The sequence below is a fragment of the Mastigoproctus giganteus genome, chromosome 12 (assembly GCF_048544385.1).
Source record: "Mastigoproctus giganteus isolate SK-2022 chromosome 12, ASM4854438v1, whole genome shotgun sequence".
Taxonomy (NCBI): domain Eukaryota; kingdom Metazoa; phylum Arthropoda; class Arachnida; order Uropygi; family Thelyphonidae; genus Mastigoproctus; species Mastigoproctus giganteus.
This window is the reverse complement of record NC_143586.1, coordinates 178,559,576-178,586,716: the sequence shown is the minus strand read 5'-3', so window position 1 is coordinate 178,586,716 and position 27,141 is coordinate 178,559,576. Positions and strand designations below refer to the sequence as shown.

The following is a 27,141-nucleotide window of genomic DNA, read 5'->3' as shown; positions in this document are numbered from 1 at the left end:
AGGTTTGCTGGTAATTTAGCATTTAGGATTCCATGTGACGTATTTTGTCGGAACCATTCTATAGCAAGAGTTTCATACCGTATGAAGCCCTTGCTACAGAAGTATTGCACTTCTTCCTCAGGGAGTGTTCTTATTTAATTTAATGTAGTTAATCCTCCTTTTCCTTTTTATGAATTTTAAACTCTAAAACACTGATCCTAAAGGTAAGTACTGAAATAATCTTTTGTTGGTAATTTGATGAAGAGGGACCTGCTGCATGTAACTGATAATGAAATTACTCAAAGCTATCAAAATATCATTTGTGACAAAAGAATCGTGACCAAATGAGATGGTCTACTCATACAAAGTTAGAAATTTTATACTAACTTTCAATTCACCTAATCCACTGAAAACAATAAAAGCAAGCTACTTAAATTATAAAGTACAATCATATATATATATATATATATATATATATATTAGTTTTAAAAACTATATTTATTTATTCAAAGTAGATAAAATTACTAGTCAGAACAAATTAATGCCATCAGAAATTATTTAACATTACATTTGCCTGAGAATATACAAATCATTATTTAATTCAATAGATATAGCATAAAATGGTACCTATCAAGACAAATTAAAGTTCAAAAACTAAATTGGCAGTGAATATCTGGAACTTAGAAAGGACCCTATCGGCTGATAGGGTCCTTTGTAATAGGGTCTATATAAAGCAAATTAATAATAATCATAATAATTCCATATTTACATGATACAAATTATAAAATACAAAATGTATCAGTTATTGAATAAGGCTCATTGAAAGGCACATCTTCATGGGGCAAGCGCCTCTCAATATATACCATCATCGGCCGACCGGGCTAGCCGGATGTGTAAAGTGCCTGCCTGGCAACCCAAAGGTCGCGGGTTCGAATCCCGCCTCGGGCATGGATCAGAGTACTGCAAAAACCTGGGGAGGTGTATTATAGCCACAGAAGCCGATGTGCCAATAACTAACAAAAAAAAAAAAAAAAAAAAATACCATCATTAATAACAAAAAACTGTTTCTGCTAGTTATATGCCAGCTGAAACATTTTTCATGATATACTAAATATAGTTAAATATAAGAGAAATTCTCATACCTTACTATAGGAATGCTCTTTAACCAATACTCACCCCCAACTCCAGGTACTGCAATTTGCAGAACTTAAGCCTTTCTTGGTAAAAGCACCCCTTTGTTCCCCTCACCAATCTTGTTGCCCAATATATAGATTGTGTAATTTTCAGTTTGTCTAGATGCTCCACTGTGCTCAAATTCTGTTTTTGTGAAATTGATATTGAAGCACCATTGGTAAGATGAAGGTTGTCAGATGAAGTGTTCTTAATATGTATTCCAAATCATAAGCTTCTTGTGCTATGATGACCTCATCATCGATAAAAGTGAGATTCCATAGATATGTCATTAACTGGTACTCCCATTACACAACAGCTTCTTTTCCATTCTTGCAAGGAATATTCCAAGATAACCTTAAACAATAAAGGTGATAAGCTACATCCTTGCCTCAGCCTTTTTGTTGGATAGGTTGGGTTAGATAGGAGACTTGCCAACTTTAATAAATGCCACGTTGTTATTGTATAATTCCCTAATCAGTTCAAGTTCTGGATCAATTGACATCTATTGTAGGGATTTCCATAATTCCTTTCTTGGAACACAGTTGTAAGTTTTTTCTAGATCGAAGAAGGCAAAGTAGGTATCTTCTTTTCTCCACTAGTTACAAAGTAGGTATCTTCTTTTCTCCACTAGTTACAAAGTAGGTATCTTCTTTTCTCCACTAGTTACTGCAGAAAAAAGTTGTCCACATGAGCAACCAGATCTAAATCCACTTTATTCTTTGCTAGTCTTATCTTTTACCTCCTCAGTGTTAACTGAAACACGTTAGAGTACGATCTGGACATAGTGCAATTCACACTTAGGCCTCTATATTCCCACGACCCTGCCTATTTCCTTTTTTATAAATGAATGAAATATAGCTAATTTTCCATTCCTTTGTTGTTTTTCTTAGCTGTACACATCTGTACAGATGTGTACAGATCTGTTGAACAGCTGTGCATTCAGATCAATTAAACTTGGTGGTTCATATTTAATAAGTTCAGTTGCTATGTTCCCAGAGCCTGGAGATTTTTTGTTCTTCATTAACTTTGTGCAGTCTAGTACTTGATGTTTTGCAATTGCTGTCTTCCCTTTATCCACTGATGGAGGGGTAATTATGATCTGATTTGAGGTCGTCTTTTGTTAAGGATGGAGGTTATTATAATGACTTTCCCATGTTGGCATATCAATAGAGGTTTTATTCGATCGAGATTCAAAAAAAATTTTCACAATGAAATTTTATAGTTTTGGCCAAATTTCAGATTAAATTCACGTCAGTAGACATGTAAACAGAGTTGTGCTTGTTAGTTCATTGTGAAACTTAATATCCTAAATTAATTTAGGTACGAACCTAAATTAAAAAGAAATTGATATTCTCTCAGTGTTTTTGCTTGGGCCAGAATTTGCTCTGAGGAGATTGGTCACTAATGGTTTTTTTTTTTTTCCCTTCCAATGGAAATGTTACTTTAGATAGTGATTTATCAATGTTACAAGATTCGGCTTGTCCTAAAATTGAAAACAAAGACTTTCATGTGGGATAGTGCTCTTAGAAGCACTAACCGGCATGCAAAAATGCACATTAGAACTGAGTAAAGCAATTGCTAATGGAAAAATTACCTTATCAAACAAGTGAATTGCATGTCATAACCCTGTCGAGTGACTATCAGGGTTACCAGATTTAACCAACAGAGATTATTTTCTTTGAATCTATTTAAAAAATCATGTCAATTCCATTACTGTTTTTAGATTCTCTGCAATATGAGTATTGCAGAGAATCAAAAAACAGTAATGTAAACTTATCCAACATTGTGGTATGCTCAATAGTTAAGTAAAAATGAACCAGAAAGGCTTTTCATTTACTATAAAGAACACCAATTTGAAGTTTGGTATATCTTTTTATAAAAAAATTTACTATAAAAAAAAATTTTTGCATAATGTTTTTATACTTTACCAGGGTATACTTTTAATAAAAGTATACCCTGGGCTTTCCCTGCATTACTCAAAGATTACATTCAAGGAATGGGAGAATATAGAATATTTCCCATTGCTTTCTATCTTTTCTCTATATGGAGGACATTTTGATTAATCTTTGGGCATCATTTTACTGATTATGGGAGGCATGACTGTGTGTTCCAAATCATAATGTCTGCCTGAGGATGCTAAAGATAATATAAGAGTTGCTACCCAAATGTTCCCGAAATTTGAATGTTGCATGGGAACTACATCCGGTACGAACTTTTGGCTCTAGGTAACACTACATGCATCCTTTGTGAATCAGTGTGCCACATGCTCTCGGGTTGGATAGAATCATTGAATATTTATGGGCAGTTCTTTGGCGGTGTGTTTCATGTAGTTTGCAATTGTTTCTATTGAAGATCATTGCTCTGGGTGTCCATCATAGAGCACCACACAGAAAATGTTGCAAAAGTTGCGGGCGGCGATCCGTTAAGACCACAGGCAGACCATCCACGACATGTTTTTGTAGGACTATTGTAAAGCACTGTTGGCAGATTTTGTCAGATGAGTTCAACATGAAAAGGATTGTGGCCAAGTTTGTGCCACGGTTACTGAGTGAAGACCAAAAGTAGCATCGCATGGGAGTTTGCAGAGATCTTCAAGAATGGGCCAAGAGTGATCAAAAATTCCTTTCTATAGTCATCAGTGATGATGAGAGTTGGGTATATGGGTACGTCCAGGAACCAAACAACAGTCATCCCAGTTAAAGAGCCCATCTTTGCCCAACCCAAGAAAGTCCAACAAGTGAGCAGCAATGTGAAGTCCGTGCTGATCTATTTTTTGGACATTGACAGGATTATCCATAAGGAATTTGTTCCTCCTGGCCAGACCGTCAATGCAAAGTTCTACTGAGACATCCTGAGGCGGTTAAAGGAAGCCGTCAGGTGGAAACGTCCAATGAAGTGGCACACAAAGAAAGAACTTGGTCCTTCATCATGACAAAGCATCAGCCCACACATCTCACTGTGGCACAGTTTTTGGCATCCAACAACATGACAATTGTCCTCCCCCTATTCACCAGTATTGGCCCACTGCGACTCTTCCTCTTCCAAAGAATGAAAATCAAGGCTGAAGGGTCAAAGATTTGACAGCGTAGAGGATATCTAAACTGAATCGCAGACAGTTCTGAACACTGACAAAGAATGACTTTCAGGACTCATTCAAATCATGGGAGAAGTGCTGGGATCAGTATTTACGCTCTCAAGGGGACTACTTCAAAGGTGACTGTGGCGAATAATAAGATCCAGGGTGAGTCTAATTTATTTTATAAATACATTTGGGGAACTTTTGGGTAGCACCTCATATTGTAGTATTAATATGCTTAAGTTCTATTTTGGAATGACTTATTATACAGCATATGGTATTTAACTGATATCAAATATAAATTGTTTGTAAATAGGTGCAGCAGATTGGGAACACATGTCAAAACACAGAAGGAAAAGAGAGAGTAGGTCAGATAGAAATACTGGAGATTCTGATATAGATCATTAATGACAGGTAACATACATTTTTGTTTCATAAAAGATATATACAAAGTTTTTTTTTTTTTTCTTTCTTTCTTAAATTGAAATATGCATATATATACCTGATAATATATTTCAGACTGGGCACCAACAATTTAATTTTAGCTTGTGTTAGTGTATTGCAGGATTTTAGTCTAGCAGTTGCTAGGCATATAATGTTCCAGCAGGAGAAACGGAATATTTGTCCTGCTGGAACATTGGAACAAACTTCCATCTGTCAGGCTTAATGTCTAAGTTTACAGACGATATGACAGTTGGCAGGGTTGTTAATGGCAGACACTAATGACAGTATACAACTGCAACAGAATCTAGAAAAGTTGAGCAGATGGGCTGAGAGGTGGCAACTGAAATTTGACCAATTTAACTATCAACTGTGTGGTACTACACTCAGGGCGTGATAGAAAATGAAAAGGATCTGGGGGTAATTGTGCAGTCAGATATAAAGTTTTCTGAGCAGTGCATACAGTTTGTTAGAGTAGCCCATGGTGTCTTGTCAATGATATATAGGAATTTTTCTAGCAGGGATAAGGAGGTGATTATCCCCTTTGTATAAGGCAATGGTCAGGCCGCATCAGAGTGCTGTATACAGGTCTGGAGGCCTCATTTTAGGAAGAATGTAGAGTTGCTAGAACGAGTACAGAGAAGGGCAGCAAGATTAGCGAATTGAACAAAGGTTTGCTGTTAAGAAAGAAAGGCTTGAGTTTTGCAGATTACAGTGTTTGGAGACTAGGCACCTGCGAGGTGATCTGATTGAGGTGTATAAGGCCTTGAATGGTTTGAGCAAGCTCAGTGCTGATGGGACTCTTCCTCTTGCTCGGATTAATTGCCTGAGGGGATATAAATTCAAATAGAGGATAGACAGTTATAGAATAGATGTGCAGAAATTTACCTTTAGCCAGTGGGTAGTTGATTTCTGGAACAAACTTTCATCTGTCGTAGAAGTGGAACGGCTTAAATAAATTCAAGGCAGAACTAGACAAATGTTTGGAGTAAATGGATGGGTGAAATGGTAAGCTTTTTTTTTTTTTATTGCTGATGCTGTATAAGCTTATTTCTTGCATCGTATGCCTCTACCAATGTTAATGCTAATTTCCTATTTCTTTCTGTCTTTTTTTTTTTTTTTTTTTATTTGGAACACTTTTTTTAGGAAAAGCAGACACCATGTGCATATTTTCTGTCCATTGCATTAGCACAACTTTAATAGGCTTCAAAGCAATTTAAAAATAAAATAAAATGTATATTTATTATGCTTTTGTTTTTGAGGATTATACATGAAATACTGATCACGTTCTTTCCAGAGCAAAATGTGATGAGAATATCACTGATTATGATTTTTTTTTTTTTTTTTGCCTTACCACTTTCAGTAAACTTTAACTAAGCACAAATTGCTTTTGCTACATGAAACATTAGCCACTGACCACCTTGATGTCACTTCAAAACAGCTGAATAGTAGACAGCAAAAAGCCCAGTACTTTAGTTGAAAATATATTGAAAAAATAAAAATAAATAAAAATAATAAATGGTCCTTGAGGCTGTCGCAGACATTCTCTCAGATAGGCCAGTCAAGCTGTGCTTTACTACCTGAGAGTCTAAAATGCTGATGGAAGTGATATTCCGGTGACACTCAAATCAAATGGACCCAATTTCGGCGAAGTCCGTACGGTCTGTGACAACCAAATCCTCTGCTTGCACCTCCACAATGGCTGGGATTATTAGTAATCCTGGGTATGACCCCCATGCGTAAGCACACTGTTGGTGAACGCCCAGGTGTGAACCAACGTAAGCAGGGGTCGAGGTGTGGCAATACTAGGTGGTAGATGACTCTTATTAACTGGTGCAATATCACCACTTTGCTTATTGGAGACTTGAAGTGGTGGAACCCATGTTTAGACTCCAGAGCTAAGTTCCAGTCAACCCTTCCCCATCTCTTCCATCATGCAGTATGATTCATGTCCTTTGAGGTTATGATGAACACCATGGTAAGATCCAAACTTCTTACATTTCGAGGGTGCAACTCAAAGTGTTTGCAGGCTAGCTGCTAGTAAGTACACCAGACTGAACTTATTGGCAGCTCTTGAGGAGGCTTCTGGATCAGCTAGTGTGTAATCTTGCTACCTCTACTCTGCCAGATAGTGACTGGAAGGGGTCCGAGTAGTGTGTATGCGGGGGGGGGGGTTATTGTCAAGGCCACGTTATGTCAAGGATCTGGGTATATTCTTATTATGTGTATGCCATAACCAAAAATTTCATGACTTCACACTTTTTCTTTCTATTGAATACACTGAATTGTCAAACTAATAGAGCAAACTTATCTGTAAAAAGATCTAAACTTCCCAAACACTTTCTAGTTCATTCCACGGTTATACGCGGTCTCAGTGATGTCCGTTTCCACTTAGTCTGCCTTACCCCATGTAATTTTTCTGACAGAATCTCAGTTATCGGTTGATTCAACCACTGCTCATCTCAGTCACCCAAATTATTCACTGTATGATTCCTTTTGCCTCGAAGGTGGTACTTGTGCATATGTCCATTCCAATATTCCCTGTCAGAGACTTGGTAATTTGGAATCTCCTCTTTTTTCAACCACTGCTCATCTCAGTCACCCAAATTATTCACTGTATGATTCCTTTTGCCTCGAAGGTGGTACTTGTGCATATGTCCATTCCAATATTCCCTGTCAGAGACTTGGTAATTTGGAATCTCCTCTTTTTTCAACCACTGCTCATCTCAGTCACCCAAATTATTCACTGTATGATTCCTTTTGCCTCGAAGGTGGTACTTGTGCATATGTCCATTCCAATATTCCCTGTCAGAGACTTGGTAATTTGGAATCTCCTCTTTTCGATCTTCTCTGGCTTAAAATTTATCTGTTGTCTCTACTGTTCTCCCAACTCCACTAATCACTTGGAGCTCTTTGACTTTCTCTCTTTTTTTTTTTTTTAACTTGACTTTCTCCAATCCAACTTTCCTAACAGTGAGGTAATTTTCTTTGGCGATTAATGTTCACAACTCCAGCATGTGAAGGGAAGAACATCCTTCCTCACGTAAAGTAACAATAGCACTATTTCTTCATGGCGTCAACTGCATGTAGCTCTCCATGCTGAGACAGTCAAGGAATGACTGCAACTTTTGCAGAACGTGCTTATACAGGGTGTCTCAAAAATATTCTACCAGGGTTACAAACGTTTAGGGGAGGTAGGTAACATCTAAAGGAATGTGAATCACATAGGAACCCATAGCCAGAAACGTCACCGTGAGTCGGTAGACGGCGATGTTCATCAGTTCACGAGAAGGAAAATTTCTGGTTTACTAATTCAAGCAGTAGTCGCTGCACGAAGAGCATGCATCAATATATGAACTGTGAGCTGGCAGACATGCACCTAGTGTATGGATTAGCAGAGGGCAGTGGACGAGCCGCTCAACGAATTTATGGAGAATGCTTCCCAGACAGACATGTACTGGACAACCCTTTGTTTGCACGTGTGCATCAAATTCTGTGCAATTATGGGTCATTTAGAGGTAACAGGAGTAGTGCGGGCAGACCACGTTCGACGCAAACTCCCGCCATGGAAGAAAGTGTGTTGAATGCCTTCCAGAATAATCCTACTACCAGCACACTTGCCTTTGCCTTAGGAGTGTCTCGTTGCAGTGTACAGCGTGTCTGGCATGACAATTCCCTACGCCCCTTTCATCTCCAAAGGGTTCAGTTACTGCTTCCCCAAGATCATCCTGTACATGTGGCTTTGTGCAGTGGTTTCTCCAAGAAAGTGTTCAAGACTTGAATTTTCCAGCCTATGTTTTGGTGACGGAATAGGCTTGTTTCACTCCGGAAGGCTTACACAATCAGCACAATGCTCGTGTGGGCTCACGACAACCCACACGGTATGCACCCCCATGCGGCATAACATCACTTCCCAATAAATGTGTGGGCAGGTATGGTCGGTGACTGCTTAGTCGGCCCATACCTGTTACCATCCCGCATGAACTCCGCTAAATATCGGATCTTTCTTGAACAAGTTCTACCAGGGTTACTTGACGATGTTCCAGCAAATGTGAGACACAACATTTAGTTTCAACATGACGGGGCGCCTTCCCATTATGGAAGGTGTGTTTGTGACTATTTGAACAGGCGTTTTGAGTGTCGATGGATTGGCCATGGTGGACCCGTTGCCTGGCCCCCGTGCTCACCTGATTTTCGAGCCTTGATTTCTTTCTGTGGGGGCCTCAAATCAATCGTGTATGAATCGCCTATGGAGACAGAAATGGATCTCGTGGCGAGACTCATCTGTGCTGCTGCTATTGTCAATGAAACTCCAGGTGTGTTCGACCGTGTCCGCCATTCCATACTGTGTTGGTGTCACACATGCATCGCGTCTCATGGTGGAACCTTCGAGCATCTGTTGTAACATCGTGAAATGCATCCATCTCATACTCTATTGTTAATATTATGTCAAATAAATGTTTGCCACTAATGACTGTCTTGTGTCATTTCTGCTTCTTGTGCCTCTGCTACTACTTTCCCATGACGTTTCCGGTTATGGGTTCCTGTGCAATTCACATTCCTTTAGATGTTACCTACCTCCCCTAAATGTTTGTACCAATATTTTTGAGACACCATGTATAGCTGAAAGTAACAGCTGTAGCAATATTGCATCACCTACGCAGGTCAATATTATCTGATGCAATCTGTAAGAAATATGCCATGTACTTACGTTATTCGGACAACAATTACAATTGGGGTGACTCTCTCTCTCTCTCTCTCTCTCTCTCTCTCTCTCTGTCTGTCTGTCTGTCTGTCTGAAAATATTCTTTGGATTTTTTTTTTTTTTTTTTTTGCATGTAAATAAATATAGAAGCAGTTAACCATGGAAAGTGTGTGAAAATAAAATATTGCACAATATGATTTAAAATATTTTATTTTAATTAAAAAGATTTTCAGGATTTCAATTCAAACATGGAGGTTTTTTTTATATCTTTTTATTTAAATTGGTTCAGAAAAGTAATATTGAAAATGAGAGATAAGCTCTTGGAACAGCATCATGGTTAATCCATTCCATGAATAGTGACTTAATTTATGCACTCAAAAAATAGATTTAATTCCATACAGCCAAAGTATTTGTTGTAAACTAATGTAAATTTTTAACTAATGTATATTTTTAAAGTTTTGCACCCAAAATGGGCTACTAACTTTCTCCCCACCTCCCCTGCTGCTGTAAAGTAACACCAAACATGATCACCAGTTCATGCAAGCACTATGCTACAGTTTTTCTAAACGAACGGCAATGCTAGGGGGGGGAGAGAGAGAGAGAGAATTATCCTTTGTTTTTTTTTTTTTTTTGCAAGAATTAAACAGCAAATATCCCAAAAGTATACTCTTTCTGTACAAGGTATTCTATTATGATGATTAAAAAACAGCATTTGTATTAATGTATAGATTGAGCTTCATGATTAGTATGGTGGCAAAAACCAAACTTGGCAATCTTTGTTATTACATACAAAAAATTGAAAAAAAATTTGCATACTCGTTTTGTATTTTCCTTAAGAGTAAGAATTAAACTAATCCAGTGCTATATACTGTGGTAAATGTTTAGTGTAATGCACAGTAAAAAAAATAAATTCTTGATTGATATCACCCGCAAAAAAAACATCTCATTTAAAGATATAATTAAGCTGTTAAGAATATTGTTAATATATTTTTTTAAATCCTTCAGTGCAAAAGTATTTTTTTTTTATCCAACACACATTATCATTCTCTCTCAAATTAAGTGCATTCATGTGGATGCTCATGTACCCACTTGAAGGTGCACAGCACCTCCATTGGTAAATCATACATTTTGTATTGTTAGCAATCAGTGTATTTTAAATAAATTGCTTTTGAATAATCTGAAATCAAATTAACAAGGGTATTTTTTTTTTCTTTGTGCAAAGAAATAGGTATTAATTACTTCTTTTCTAATCCTGATGTAAACACATGGAAGAATGCAGCAAACTTAGCCAATTAAATCAACTACATCACACTTGCACATACTCCACCTTACATATTGGAAAAATCCAGAAAATGAGGTAACTCTTTTCCAAAGCAAGTCATAGTGAGGACAACTTCCACCTGTTTGCATCAGGAACAAACTTAAAAGGCTTAATTGTATTGCATACCCGATCCTGCATTTTTCCTGTTTATGCCATAACTAAGAAAGATTTATGTAATTTTCAATTAGGAAATCAAAGGAAACACTATCTAACAGCCGTTGAGAGTTTCAGTTGTGTGGACAGAGTAGTTAAGGAGCACAAAATTATGAATTTTGTGTAGGGGTCTTGAAGATACTAAAAGTGTTTCTCGAACTTAAACTAAAGCTAAATAATATTTAATTTAATACTTCTGTAAACTCAGTTGACAACTTGCTGTTTGGAGTTGGAAGACTTTAGACTGCTGTAGGGAAGCATTAATTATATATGATTGGTCCATCATCCAACTAACAAATTTGAGAAGAAACAGTGACACTGTTTTCACTGTTTCTTCTTGAATCGTAATACTATTTGCTATATAGTGCGAGGAAGCTACAGGCTTTTGTTGAACTGGCAAAACAACAAAAAAATAAAATACTAGTGGATAAGAAAATACAAATTATATGCTTCCCTCTTCACACAGGTAACTATTCAGTTGACACCTTTTAATTTATTCAAACTATCAGCCTCAACTACCTGCAGTGGCAACTTGTTTCAGTAATCAACGACTCGCAGGCTAAAAGAAAACTTCCTGCAATCCAATCTAAACTTCAACCCCTGTAATTTGAATTTATGACCCCTAGTTCTGTGATTCTTTCTAACAGTGAAAATTCAACCTTCATTCATTTTACTAATCCCTCTCAGTGCCTTATAAACCTCAATCAGGTCACCACTGAGGTGCTTGGTTGCCAAGCCCTCTATTTGGGCTTGGCAACCAATTGGAGTCTTTCCTCATATGGTCATCCTTCTGCTGATCTCACCATTCGAGCTTGCCCACCTTTAGGTCTTTAAGAAGCTCAGTTTCTTTTTTTCAGATGACATCTCCATACTTGAACACAGTATTCTAAATGTAGTCTTACAGTTGCCTTATACAGTTGAATTATGACCTCCCTGTCTCTACAGGAAAATGTTTGATAAATCAATGATAGAACAACATGGACTTTCCTGGCTGGCTGTTCAAAAAACTTATCTGCCCATATTGTAACTCCCAGATCCCTTTCCTCCTCCACTGTTTTTAATTTGACTAAACAAGTGTATAATTTATTTGTGGGTTGCTATTCTCTTACCATCGTTGAAGTATGTTCAAATCATCCTGAAGAGTGCTGCTTGGCACTGATCGTTAACGACTCTGCCAATCTTTACGTCACCTGCAAATTTTGACATTATGCTTTCTATTCCTTTGTTAATGTCACTATGTAAATGAGAAACAGTGTAATTTAATACTATCTTGTTCAAGATGGTATTAAAATATTAAAATATGCTGTTTTAATCTAACTTGAACAACTGCAATATTCATATAATTTAATACTCTTAAAGTAATTAAAGTACATTATAGAAAATACTAATTAGTATCTTATTAATACTTCTGAAATCGCCGACCGGGCTAGCCGAGTGGGTAAAGTACCTGTCCGGCAACCCAAAGGTCGCGGGTTCGATTCCCGCCTCGGGCTTGGATCAAAGTACTGCAAAAACGTTGGGAGGTGCAATATGGCCACAGAAGCCGATGCGCCAACAACTACCAAATCAAAAAAAAAAAAAAAAAAACTTCTGAAATCAGTTTATACAAAGTACAGTACATATTGTTCCCCAGCTAAAGGATAGGCCTTTTCCACGTAATGCCTTCATTTATTATAAAATTTGTTAAAATCTATTGCAAAGTCCATTTTTATCCCACTAGAAATAAATTATTTTCTGTGGTTAATACAATGCTTAATACAATCCTTATTAATTAATGTTTAATGTACTGTATTCACGAACTGTACACACTTGTGATTGGGCAATTTTCCAAACCAAGATTTTGTAAGTGAAGTATTTTTCTGTGTGCCTCATTGCATTTCCATGAGGTGAGTGCTTGGCTTGAAAAAACATATTTACACTTCCATGAGATTAAGGCCAATAGAAGTGTTTGTTTGCTTGCAGTCAAATTTTTCAAATAGTTATACCCCTGACCTCTCTTGGCAGGAGGAGTCAGAGTCAGAGCATATAGGGGAATGGAATAATAAATGCATTCTCCATATATCTCTGCTTGGTTTGATTTTTTGTGTAAAAAAACAGAAAAATCCAAATGCATTGCACCTGTATGTGAAATATTATTCTGTTAAAATTGCATGTATCTCATTGTTATGAATTTGAATATGAGCAATAAAGTCTTAATTCTTTACAGAGAATTTGAAGTTTATAGGGTTTAATTCTTAAACCCTATAAACTCCAATTTATCTGATATTTTTTACATTATATTAAAATCAAATGTATCTTATTCTCCCCTTTTTTTTTTTTTTTTGTTTTTAGGCTGATTCTGTCGTTACTGCTACAAGATTGTGTTACTAAAGTGATGGAAAACAAATTCAGATATTTGTACTAATGTAACCAAAAACTTGTCAGTTGATTTTATTTATGTGTAAAAATTGTTTTTTATTCTGTTGAATTTTAGCTTTATGATCACTTTTTTGATCATATCATTTTAACAATTTCAAAACAAGTTTTTGGATAAATTTAATGTTAATATTGTATAATTCTCCATACAGATGTAATTACTTTATTCAACAGTTGAAATATGGTAACAATACTATATTATTGTTCAGCAAAGACTGAAGCATCTTTGGCAGGAATCATATTGATCCTCAAGAATTGTGTATAAATGACTAATGGGGTGCTACTTTCTTAGAGCAAACCCTGTGTTTTGCTCATATCGGGTATTATGACACTGCTTGGAAGCTTTGCCCTTCCAACCATGTTACCAATGATAAATGCTCACTCTTAGTAAGCTAGAATTATCTGCATTGATATACCTGCAAATATTCGGTGGGTTGTATCAAAACCTCATTTACGCTAGTCCAAATAATGTTAAATTTCATTAGATAGACTTGTATGTTTATTATTATATTATTACAGTTGGGAAAGGTATGTATAGTCAAGTTATGTGCTGCTGTTTCGACATACCTTGCTCAGTGCATTTCTTTCTGATTACTTTGACTTCTGGCAAGCTACTTGGCAGTGTCAATTTGTTATGATTACAAATGTGTATAATTTTTAAATTATTGTGTGTGTGTGCATGTGTGTGTGTGTGTGTGTGTGTGTGTGTGTGTGTGTGTGTGTGTGTGTGTGTCTCAGAGAGACTGTCAATTAAATTGTATAAAACGTCACAATCTATTAAGACCAATGTTTGATGTGCACATTCAGGGAATTTATCACAACAATCCGTAGATAGTAGTATACAGGGTAAAAGCTATTTTAAGTACAAAATGTCACCATAATTTAAAAAAAAAAAAAAAAAAAAACTCCATCAGAATAATAAAACTGTTAATTGTTGTACCATAAAGTTGTTTTTGTCTAGAATCCTTTTTAATCGGGGTAAACAATGAGATTTATTTATTTTTTGTGTAACATATTGTATTTGATTTATTTCTAGACCAGTTGCATAGCCTGGTCTTGCCACTGCCTATTGTGGTTTGTTAAAATATGTACAGTTTGTAAGAATGATGTAGATAGCAATTCCAGAAATTTAGTTATTAATGAAATATTGCTCTTGTAGCAATGATTATATGTGTAAGCTTTCCTGAAAGCAAAAATTAATAAAGTTTCGACTATAATTTCATTTGTACTGTTTGCCTTCTATTAAAATTTTCATACAATATGATCAACTGGTCCATGTAAGAGAACCAGTTAACTTCCCCGTATTTGAATATCCTTTCCTGTATTTATTGCCTAACAGAATACAGAAATTCCTAAATAAGGCAGTTTTTTTATGATTACTTTTATCTCTAAAGTGTTGGTGGCACCCAAAATGTAGCAAAATCATTGGTGGGTCACCTCACAGGTGCCTAAATTTCTTTTTAACATTCTGAAAGAAATGTTTTCGTTTTTTGAATTCTACGTGAATAGTGTCTTTTCTTAATGGCTTGCAGTACTTATTGTATATACTGTAAGTTTAAAAAAAAAAAATTATTCTGCCAAAAATTGCAAAAAAAAAAATGTTTTAGACAAAATAGTCTTCAAAAATGCACATGCACATGTATTCCTGCTTATTAAAAAATCAACTTTTTTATGGTTTTTGCTGATAAATACGTGAACACCTGCCAGGTGATGCACCACCATTTATGTGACTTTTTTACTGTGTGTACAGCAGCAGCATAGGAACTGATACGCACTGACATTGCTACAATGTTTTTAATTGCATGTTTGTTTGAAGTTCAAAATTACTTTAACATAACTGAAGATGCAAAAATAAAATACAATATACATACAAGATGGCTACCCCGCAGGAAGCATACATAGATATCAAATACCACACTCATGGACTGAGTCAAATGCCTTGCTAAAATCTAAATAAACTGTCAAAATTGTTTACCAGGTTAGTTAAACATGATTTTCTCTTCACAAATTCATGTTCTGTACCACTGAAGTCAGATTACCGACTTCACCCTTAGGATCGTGTTTATTTATATATGCAATACAAAAAATTCCTTCTCCAATACAAAGTGTCTCAGGAATCCAAATATACCTTTATAATTATCCTCAATTTTCAATGCAAAATCTGGCTGCTTCTCTCAAAATTGTGTATATTCCATAAATTCCAGCAGCCTTGATTGCCTTTAGGTGCAAAACGTTTCCTAATAAACTGCAAAGTACATTTCCTAATGTGCTTTCAGGCGCCTCCGCAGCCAGGTGGGCAGGAGTGACAGTACATAGCACACGCGTCTTGATTAGACCAGGGTTCAAGCCCGTGACCACCGAATACGGAGGATGCGGAAAGGTCAGGTAATGACCACCGCATATCCCCAGAGCAATATGGCCTTCGTTGCTAATGCTCCTATAAACCAAATAACAACTAATGTGCTTTGTAGTAAACTCTGGTGAAGGACCAATTCAATTCATCTAGCAGGGATAATGACCAATTCAATTACACAATGTCAAATAAGATTTTAATAAAAAAAAAAAAAGCAGACTTGACACAACCAATACACAAATATCTAATCTTAGTTTCTTTGCTTGAATTCAAATACAAAACTCCTTGTCTCCATTTTCAGCCATCGTAGCCAGTGCTTTCTCATAGTAGTAGTAATTGAGGTATGTGATGCAAAAAAGCAAGCTTATGAATTTATGTGTAGCATCAGCCAAAAAAAAAACAGTTTCACACAACCATTACCTGTTAAATTTTGTCCAGTTCCTCCTTGAATTTATTTAAACTATCAACTTCCACAATGACAGATGGAAGGTTGTTCCACCAATTAATCACCAGCTGCCTAAATACAAATTTCTGCACAGCTATTCTACAACTATCTTTCTTCAATTTGAATTTATGCCCCCTTAGGTTTGTAATCTGAGTAAGTGGGAGAAACCATCAGAATTCAGCGTCCTCAACCCATGCAATGCCGTATACACATCAATAAGATCACCTGCAGATGCTTAGTCTTCAGCTGCTACAATTTGCATAATTTAAGCCTTTCTTGGTAAGAGCAGCACTTTGTTCTGTTCACTCAATTTGTTCCCCTTCTTGTACTTGTTCCAGCAGCTATACATCCTAAAATGAGACCTCCAGATTGTATACAGTACTCAAGGTGTAGCCTAACCATTGCCTTATACAACAGGATAATCACCTTATTCCTGCTAGAAAAATTCCTGTATATCATTGAAAAGACAAAATGAGCTACTCTTGCAGACCATATGCACTGCTCACAACTTCATATCTGACTGCACAATTACCACCAGGTCCTTTTCATTCTCTACCACCCTCAGTGTACCACAGTTGATATGTTACTCTTGGGTTATCATTAGTAGAGGCATACGATGGAATAAAGCAAGCTTATGCAGAATCAGAAAAAAAAACCATTTCACCCATCCATTTGTTGCAAATACCTGTCCAGCTCAGCCTTAAATTTATTTAGGCTATCAACTTCCACAACAAAAGACGTAAGTCTGTTCCACCAATCAACGGTCTGCTGGCTAAATTACAGCCTAGCAATGATCTGGCACACAGTAAATCTAATTGCTGGGTATGAGAATAGCCTGTGCGGACGTAGCTCTGTGACGCTCTTGGAACAGAGAAGTTTTTCCTGATTTATTTTCTGATTTATTAGCTTAAATTGTCGTATTAACTTATTTCTAGAGTAGCTTTATATTCCTAGTTACGATACTTAGTTTAAAGTTTAACTTAGACAGAGATTTTGTAGGTATTACTTAGTAACGGTATCAAATCCACGTGTCACAAATTGAACGAGAGGTCTTTTAACCAAATTTAGTCGATTTATTAACCAATTGTTATATCAAATTATCTTCTATAAGTAGATTATAGACCTAGTCAGGATCCTTAGTTTATTCTAAATTGAGATAGCGAGATTTCGAAGCTAATCAATACTTACCAGTCCGTAGAAGTACCGTTCGTGATTTCCCGACATTTTTACACGATAGCATAAGCTTAGTGTACTATAGTGCATAATATAATATTGTCAATTAAATTGTACTTTTAACTCTATATATATATAACGACTTAATCGTAACAAATAATTAATACATAACTATAGTGGTACACGTGATACGGAAGTTATATAAAGGGAACTCGTAGAAAACGCTAGATACCGAAAAAACAAATATAGCGTTATAACTGTTTTGGGATATAACTTAAGGATTTAATTTTGTTTTGAAATTTTATTGAATTAAATCGGAATCATGACTCAGACCAGAGCAGCAAAGCAAAAGGCTCAAGCTAATGGGAGTGCTGTGGTTCAGGGGAGAACTGAGGGGGGCATTTGCCCTCTGAATCACAGTCTTTTAAAATGCACTGTTTGCTTGATGTTTGCGGAGCCGTCGGGTACGGGACATGATACTGCCAAGGGGGATGTCTCTGTGTGTGCACGATGTAAGGAGTGCAAGGAAATCAGGCGACAACTCAGCGTTGTTATGGGCCTTTATGAGAGCTTGAAGGACAGGGTGGATGCCCTCGAAGGAAATAAATTGAGGGCCCATCAAGCTCTCAGCCGCCCACATCAACGCCAGAGCTTGCACTTGGTCATCAGGCAACACAGAGGCAGCCCCCTAGGCAGAATGCGCTGGTCCCACAGGAACTAATAGTTGTTGGTGACTATTGTCAGGGAAGCGGGGAACATGCTTTGTAAAAAGGATAGGTGGAATAGGTCCAGGGTATGTCTGCCAGGGGCAAAGGTTGATGACGTAGAGCGGATATCTTTTAAGGGCACAAAAGGTGATATAGTTGTACACGTTGGCACTAATGATATTAAGAGTAGGAGACCGGCGGAATTACTCAGCAAGTACAGGTCACTGTTGAAAAAAACAGCCGTGAATTAGGGTTGAATTTGAAAGTGTCTGCAATTCTGCCCAGACACGATAGGAGGGAGTATATGATGAGAGCCTTGTCGATCAATTCGGCCCTGGAGGGATTGTGCAAGGCTCAAGGGGTAGACTTTTTTTCAGCCTGGACTGTACTTGTTAACAGGAGAGATTGCTTCTACAGGGATGGGATACACGTAAATAGAAAGGGTGCAAGAATTTTTGCTGATACTGTCGAGGCAGAGTTAGGTGGGTCGGAAAACTGAGTTGGGGGGGATACAAGGATTAACAGTAGCCACTGGCAGAGGTGGAAGTGATTCTTGCACTGCTATTGAAGTGAGCAGAAGCCTGAAAAACAAGATGCAGGAAATTTCAGAGACTGCTGGGAGTCATTGCTGTACAAGTAAACACATGGGTTGTGTTAGGGTAGCCAAGAATAGAAACAGGTGCATGTATACCTGCATGTACACCAATGCTAGGAGTTTGGTAAATGAATTTGAGGTATTGCTCAAAACATCAAAGGCAGATATTGTTGGGATATCAAAGACGAGTGATATCAGATATAAGGAAGGCGGAACTGGAATTTGTAGAATACAATGTGTATAGAGAGGGGAGGAGGGGGTTATGCTATTAGTTAAGAAACACAAAGTCCAAGGAAGTGAAGCCAGTCGACAGCGATGGACAGGGCAGTGTCGAGTCAGTTTGGTGTGACATAAGCATAGGGAAATCAAAATTGAGAGTAGGAGTGTGCTATAGGCCTAATGACTCTGATGAGTATAATAAGATATTGTACAGGGAAATAGAGTGGGCCAGTAAATCAGAGAGTCTTATGGGGGATTTTAATTTCCCAGATATTGACTGGAATTTGTGGGTTGGTCACTCGCACACTAGCAAGGCTTTTGTGGATTTATTGGATGATTGTTTTCTACATCAGCATGTTCGTGAGGCAACAAGAGGGAGCAATACTCTTGATCTGATTATCAGTACTGATTCTTCATGCATTAAGAATCTGCAGATAAATGAACCGCTAGGTGGCAGTGATCACAGTGTGTTGAAGTGGGATTTACTCAAGGAGGTAACTACCATCAGAGGTAAAGGGGAGGGTTTTTGTTTTTGTAAAGGCGACTATGATGGTCTGAGACAGTATTTAAATTCTATACAGTGGGACCAACTGATGATGTTACCAACAGCAAACTCAAAATGGGAAGCATTCAAGGAACTAATCTTGGAGGCTATCAGGCTTTACATACCAACTAAGAAATATTGTTCAAGGTTTAGGCCTAAATGGTTGTCAGATGAACTAATGAGACATGTGGCAGAGAAGAAAAATGCTTGGGATACATACAAATTAATGGGTGACATGGAAGCCTATGATAAATATAAGTTGGTCTGTAACCAAGTCACAAAGGAGATTAGGCAGGCAAAGGCAGACTACGAAAAATCCTTGGCAAAGGATGCAAAGAAAAACAGAAAAGAGTTCTTTAGCTATTTAAACTCAAGAAGGAAAGGGATGAATCAGATTGGTCCACTGGATATTGATGGTTCAACAGTTGAGGATCCTGCTCAGGTGGCTAACAATCTAAACGAGTATTTTGCCTCTACATTCACGCATGAGGAGTTATTCAGGAAGGAGAATGATGTAGGTAAAGTAAACATTGCAGTGAGCTGGATGATTTTGTAATAACTGAGAGGAAAGTGGAGGAGAGATTGTTGAGGATAAACATAAAAAAGGCACCTGGGGTGCATGGCATCTATCCAGTTATATTAAAGGAGGCAGCAAAGGAAATAAGCAAACCCCTAGCCCTAATTATGAGAGCTTCTTTGGACTCAGGGGACGTACCCATAGATTGGAGATGTGCAAATGTAACCCCAATTCACAAAGGAGGGTCAAAGGCTGACACAAGTAATTATAGACCTGTTAGTTTAACTTCTGTTCCCGGTAAATTAATGGAGGCACTGGTTAAAGAAGCACTGCAGGATCATCTAGACAAGAATTCAGTTATAGCTCAGACGCAGCATGGTTTTGTTAAGGGCAGGTCTTGCCTGACCAATTTGATTGGATACTATGATGTAGTCACAAAAGAACTGGATGCAGGGAATAACTTTGATATTATATATTTGGATCTTAGAAAGGCTTTTGATACTGTTGCACATGGAAGACTGCTGCACAAATTGGAGCAGTGTGGCATTGGAGGCAAATTGCTGCTATGGATAAGGGGATGGTTGAGTGACAGAAGACAGAGAGTGGTAATCAATGGACACTGCTCAACGTGGACTAATGTTATTAGTGGAGTTCCTCAGGGTTCAGTGTTGGGTCCGTTGTTGTTTTCGGAGTTTATGAATGATATTGATGATGGGATATCAAGTTTAATGTCCAAGTTTGCAGATGATACAAAGGTTGGCAGAGTTGTTAAGGACACTACTGACGCTATGCTGCTCCAACAGGATCTGGAAAGATTGAACAGATGGGCTGAGAGGTGGCAAATGAAGTTTAACATTGACAAATGTAAAGTACTACATATGGGAAACAGCAACCCCAGAGCAACGTATCAACTCTGCGGTACTACACTGACAGTGGTGGAGAATGAAAAGGACCTGGGGGTAATTGTGCAGGCAGATATGAAGTTCTCTGAGCAGTGCAGACGAGCTGCAAGAGTAGCTCATGGTGTCTTGTCAATGATATACAGGAATGTTTCTAGCAGGGATAAGGAGGTGATTATTCCCTAGTATACGGCAATGGTCAGGCCACACCTAGAGTACTGTATACAGGTCTGGAGGCCTCATTTCAAGAAGGATGTAGAGCTGCTGGAACGGGTACAGAGAAGGGCAACAAGATTAGTGAATGGAACAAAGTGTTGCTCTTACGAAGAAAGGCTTAAGTTTTGCAAATTACAGAGTCTGGAGAGTAGGCACCGGCGAGGTGATCTGATAGAGTTGTATAAGGCTTTGAATGGTTTGAGCATGCTTAATGCTAATGGGATTCTTCATCTTGCTCAGAATAATCAGCTCAGAGGGCATAAATTCAAATTGAGGAAGGACGGATGTCGGATAGATGTGCGGAAATTTGCCTTTGGCCAGCGGGTGGTTGGTTGGTGGAACCGACTTCCATCACTTGTTGTTGAAGTTGATAGCCTAAACAAATTTAAATCTCAACTGGACAGGTATTTCTAGCGAACGGAGGGGTGAAATGGGAGTGGCGTGTTTTTTTGTTTTTTTTGTCTGATGCTGAATAAGCTTGCTTTCTTGCATCATATGCCTCTACTAATTCTAATGCTAATGCTAATGCTGAAGGAAAATTTGCACACATCTGTTCTACAACTGTCTTTCCTCAATTTTAATCTGTGCCCCTCAGGTTCTTAATCTGAGCAAGAGGAAGACTCCTATCAGCATTCAGCTTGCTCAACCGATTCAAGGCTTTATACACCTCAAAAAGACCACCTTGCAGGTTCTTGGGCAATGATTTCCGTTTGTCCAACGTGGTGCCCCGTTCGAACATTCCATTCGCCAATGTTAATTGTCCTTTTCGGCGTAGTAAGCTTATTGCTGTGGCCAGTGATACACTTCACACCAGCACCCTGGGTCCCCAGTGCTGGCGCATCGGCTACCCCGGATTGCTCCTTGGTCTACTTGAATTTATATAGCTATTTTGAAAGTTACTACTTAGCATTCATAGATCTTACTGTTCGTAACTTCCTGCCATTGTATTACAATACAGAATAAAGTAAAGTTTAACGTAAAACTGTATTAGAAATCTCTTAGATTAATATAGTATCAATTAATCAGTAAAATTTATTAATCTTATTAAATTTCATTGTGAATTAAATTAAAATTAAAAAGAATCCTGATACAGACTAGAGCAGTTAGAACAAAGTAGCAGTAGTACTGGGGCTCATGGGAGAACTGAAGGGGGCAATTCTCCAACGCATCACAGTCTAAAAAAATGCGAAATATGAAATGCTTTCAGACCTATCTAGAAAAGGAGGATGTGTGTGTGTGTGCAGGAACTGTGAAGAAATTAGGCGCTAACTCAGCGTTCTGATGGCCGATTATGAGACTGAGGTGTAGAGAATATGCCCTCGAAGAAATTGAGGGACCTGTCAAACTCTCAGCTGCCAAACTCAATGCCAGGGCTCCTGTGAATCAGGCAGTGCAGAAGCAATCTTCTAGGCAGAATGCACTGGTTGCGCAGGAAGTAGTTACTGTTGGTGGCTCTATTGTCAGGGAGAAGGAGAATATATGCAAAAAGCATAGGTGGAACAGGACAAGGGTTTGTCTGCCAGGGCAAAAGTTGATGACGTTGTAGGGCAGATATCATCTCTTAAGGGCACAAAAGGTGATAGTGTTGAACACTTTCGCACTAATGACCTTAGGAACAAGAGATCTGCAGATTTACTTAACAAGTACAGGTCAACAATGAAAAAAAGTCACGAGTTAGGGTTAAATTTAAAAGTGTATCCAATTCTGCCCGCACAAGATAGGAGGGAGAGCCTTGACAATCAATTTTGCCCTAGAGAGAGAGATTGTGCAAGGCTCACGGGGTAGAATTTTTTTCAGCGTGCTCTGTTCTTGCTAACAGGTTTGACTGCATCTACATGGATCGGATACATTTAGAGAGGGAGCAAGAATATTTCCTAATGCTATCGAGGCAGTGTTAGGTGGGTCGGAAAACTGCTAGCCTGGAGGGATTGATAGACTAAAAGATTACCAGTATCAGCAGGCACAGGCGAATGTTATTCTTTCACTGCTTCTGTTGAAACGAATAGAAACCTAGAGAGCAAGTTGCTGGGGAATTCAAGAGTTCTGGGAGTCATCATGAAACAAGTAAATTTGTACATTGGTTGTCTTAGGCTAACTGAGAGTAAGGACAGGTGCATGTATACTTACATGGACACCAATGCTAGAAGTACTGTATATTATACAGAATTCGAAATTGGGCAGTACAATGTGCACAGACAGTATAGGAAACAAGACGGGCTATGCTGGGAATTAATAAACACAAAAAATCTAAAGAAGTGCACCCTGTTGATATGGGTGAACAGTGCAAGGTTAGTCTGTTTGGTGTGACAAACACTAGGAAAGGGAAAATGAGAGAGAACAGGAGTGCGTTATAGGCCTAATGACATGACGGATCAGTACAACCAACAGTTGTGCACAGAAATAGAGGGACAGGAAATTAGAATGTCTTGAAATGGGGAATTTTAGCTTTCCAGATATTGACTGGAACTTATGGGTTGGACACTCGCACGCTAGGAATAATTTTGTGGATTTATTGGATTGTTTTCTACAAGAACAGGTTCAATGGGCAATCACAAGAAGAAATAGACTTCATCTGATTATCAGCAATGATTATTTATGTATTAAGGATTTGCAGCTAAAGGAACCACTAGGTGACATGATCACAGTGTAGTGATGGGGAATTTACTTAAAGATGTAACTACCAGCAAGGGTAAAGTGAAGGTTTTTGCTTTTGTAAAGGTGATTAGAGCAGTTTCAGTAAGTTCTTCAGTTCTATGAAGTGAAATCAACTGATGAGGTTGCGAACAATACAACGGTGAATTCTAAATGGGAAACCTCCAGGAACTTAATTTTCGAGGCTGCTATGCTTTTCATACCAACTAAGAAATAATGTTCAAGTTTCATGCCTAAATGGATGTCAGATGAATTAATAAGGCTCGTGGCAGAGAAGAAAAATACATGGGATGCATATAAACTATCAGGCGACACAGAAGGCTACAGCAGATATAAAGTAGTCTGTAATCAATTCACAAAGGAGGTTAGGCAGGCAAAGACAGATTACGAGAAATATTTGGCAAAGGATGATAAGAAAAACAAAAGATTTCTTTATTTATGTAAGCTCTAGAGGAAAGGGGATAAATCAGAATGGTCCACTTAATTTTATTTATTTATTTATTTTATTTATTTATTTTTTTTTGGCTGATGCTGCATAAGCTCATACACTTGCTTTCTTACATCACATGCCACTACTACTACTTCCACAACAACAACAAATGGAAGTTTGTTCCAACAATCAACCAACTTTAGCCACCCACTGGCTAAAGTCAAATTTCTGCACATCTATTCTAAAACTGTCTTTCCCGAGTTTCAATCTATATGCCCCCTCAGGATTGTAGGCTGAGCAAAACGAAGACTCACATCAGCATTCACCCTGCTCAAACCATTTAATGCCTAATACACCACAATCAGATCGCTTAGCAGATGCCTAGTCTCCAAAAGCTGCAATTTACAGAACTTAAGCCATTCTTTGTAAGTGTACCCCTTTATTCCCCTCACCAGTCTTGTTGCCCTTCTCTGTACTCGTTCTTGCAACTCTACATCCTTCCTAAAATGAGACTTCCAGACGTGTACGCATTACTCAAGGTGTTGCCTGACTATTGCCTTATACAATGGGATAATCAGCTCCTTATCCCTGCTTGCAAAATTCCGGTATATCATTGACTACTCTGGCAGCCTGTTTGCACTGTCAGAAAATTTCATATCTGACTGCACAGTTACCCCAAGGTATGTTTCATTGACCACTTCCCTGAGTGTAACACCACCCAGTGGGTACATTTTTCTGAGCTTACAGCTACACATATGCAGTACTTTGCATTTCTCAACGTTAAACTTCAGTTGCCACTTCTCAGCTCATCTGCAAAACTTCTCCAGATACAGTTGCAGCAACATACTGCCATTAGTGTTTTTAACCGTGCCAATCTTTATATCATCTGTAAACTTTGATATTGAGCTTGATATAACTTCATCAATATTATTGATAAGTTATAACTATACAAAAAAAAACAATGGGTTTAACACCGAACCCTAAGGGACAACACAGGGTTTCCTTCAGGGTTCGGTGTTGATCGCTGATGATACTAGCATTAGCATTAGTAGAGGCATTTGATGCAAGAAAGCAAGCTTATGCAGCATCAGCCAAAAAAAAAAAAAAAAAAAACCACTTCCACTACTACTAATAACATTACTCCCCGTAGAGTAATGTTATTTGATTACCACTCTCTGTCTTCTCCTACACAAAAATCCTTTTATCTATTATAGAACTAACTTGCCTTTAATGCCATACTACTCAAATTTGTATAGTAGTCTTCCATGTGCAACAATATCAAAAGATTTCCTGAAATCCAAGTACTGTATATGATATCAAAATTATTTTTTGCATCCAGTTCCTTTGTAATCACCTCGTAGTATCCAATCAAATTGGTTAGACAAAAAAACCAAAACTTTCACATAACAAACCCATGCTATGTCTGAATTATTACTACTGTCTTGTCTAGATGATACTGCAGAGCATCTTTAATCAGTAAGTGTATTATTTTCCCTCGAACAGAAGCTAAACTAACAGGTCTGTAATTACTCGTGTCATCCTTTTATTCACCTTTGTGAATTGGAGATACATTCGAACATCTCTAGTCTGTGGTGACTTCTCCTGAGTCCAAGGATGATCTGATAATTATGGCTAAGGGTTTTCTTACTTCCTTTGACACCTTCTTTAATAAAACTGGACAGATCCTATCTACCCCGGCAGCCTTTCTTATATTTAACGTCAACAACTTCTCCTTCCATTTGCTCTAAGTTATTAAAAATCATTTAACTCCCTGTTAGAGTTTGCTAAACGTCTGCTCCTCTTCTCCTTGAATAACTCCTCATGTGCGAATGTAGATGGAAAATTCTCATATAATTTGGCAGCAATCTAAGAATGATCATCTACTGTCAAACCATTGATAACAAGTGTACCAAACTGATTCATTCCGTTCCTTTTAGAGTTTATATAAGTAAACAAGTCTTTCCTCTTTTTATTTAAATCCTTTGCAAAAGATTTCTCGTAATCTGCCTTCTCTTGCCAAACTTCTTTTGTAACTTGATTACGTGCTCGCCTGTATCCTCCATAGGCTTCTGTGTCGCCTGACAATTTATGTGCATCCCATGCATTTTTCTTCACTACCACGAATCTCATTAGTTTATCTGACATCCATTTGGGCCTAAACCAAAAGCAGTATTTCTTAGTTTGAACAAAAACCCTTGTAGCTTCCAAAATTACCGTACTGTCTTGACTGCTTCCCATTTAGAATTTGCTGTTGATAACATCATCAGTTAGTTTCACTGTATAGAACTTAAAAAATCTCTGATACTACTGAAGTCACCTTTACGGAAGCAAAAACCCTTCCTTTACCCCTGAAGGTAGTTACATCGTTGAGTAAATCCGACATCAGTATACTGTGACCACTGCCACCTAGTGGTCCCATTATCTATTAGTTTTTAATGCATGAATAATCACTGTTGATAATCAGAACAAGAGTGTTACTCCCTCTTGTTGCTTGTGTAACACCTAGAGGTTCCAGTTGCTGTAGAAAACTATCATCCAATAAATCGACAAAAGCCTTGCTAGTATGCGAGCGACCAATGCACAAGTATCAGTTTATATCTGAGAAGAAAAATCACCCATTATAAGACACTGATTTACTGGCCCACTATTTCTCTGTATAATTGTTCTTTGTACTCAACAGAGTCATTAGGCCTAAAACAACTACCCTCATTTTTTCTTTCTCAGTTTTCATGTTACACAAAACTGACTCAAAATTGTCATGTCCGTCTATGTCATTTGTATGCCCTTCCTTAGATTTTATGTGTTTCTTAGTTAACAATATAACCCCTCCTTCCGTCGTAACCAGTCTATCCTTTCTTAACACATTGTTCTCCCCAAATTCCAATTCTGCAACCCTTTTATCTGAGTTTAATGACGTGTTGGATATACCAATAATATCCTCATTGCACGTTTTAACAAGCACTTCAAATTCATCAAATCTATTTACTATAGTCCTTAAATGGTGTACATGAAGTATACATGCACCTGTTCTTATTCTTAGGTATTTTTATAAAGACCATGGGTTTACTTGTTTCATGACTTTCAACAGTTCCTGAAATCCCCAGCAACTTGGTTTCCGGACTTCTGCT

The 27,141-nt window shown here is 37.8% G+C and overlaps 1 protein-coding gene across 1 annotated transcript in view; it reads left to right on the top strand.

Annotated features, from left to right (window-relative positions):
- Positions 1–13,283, top strand: part of ptc (protein patched) — a 396,675-nt gene extending 383,392 nt beyond the window's left edge. The window contains exons 24-25 of the mRNA XM_090385655.1: positions 4,545–4,642; positions 13,180–13,283. Of these exons, the coding sequence (XP_090241781.1) occupies positions 4,545–4,636 (92 nt within the window). The 3' untranslated portion in view covers positions 4,637–4,642; positions 13,180–13,283. The remainder of the gene's footprint in view (positions 1–4,544; positions 4,643–13,179) is intronic.
- The last annotated feature ends 13,858 nt before the right edge of the window (positions 13,284–27,141 follow it).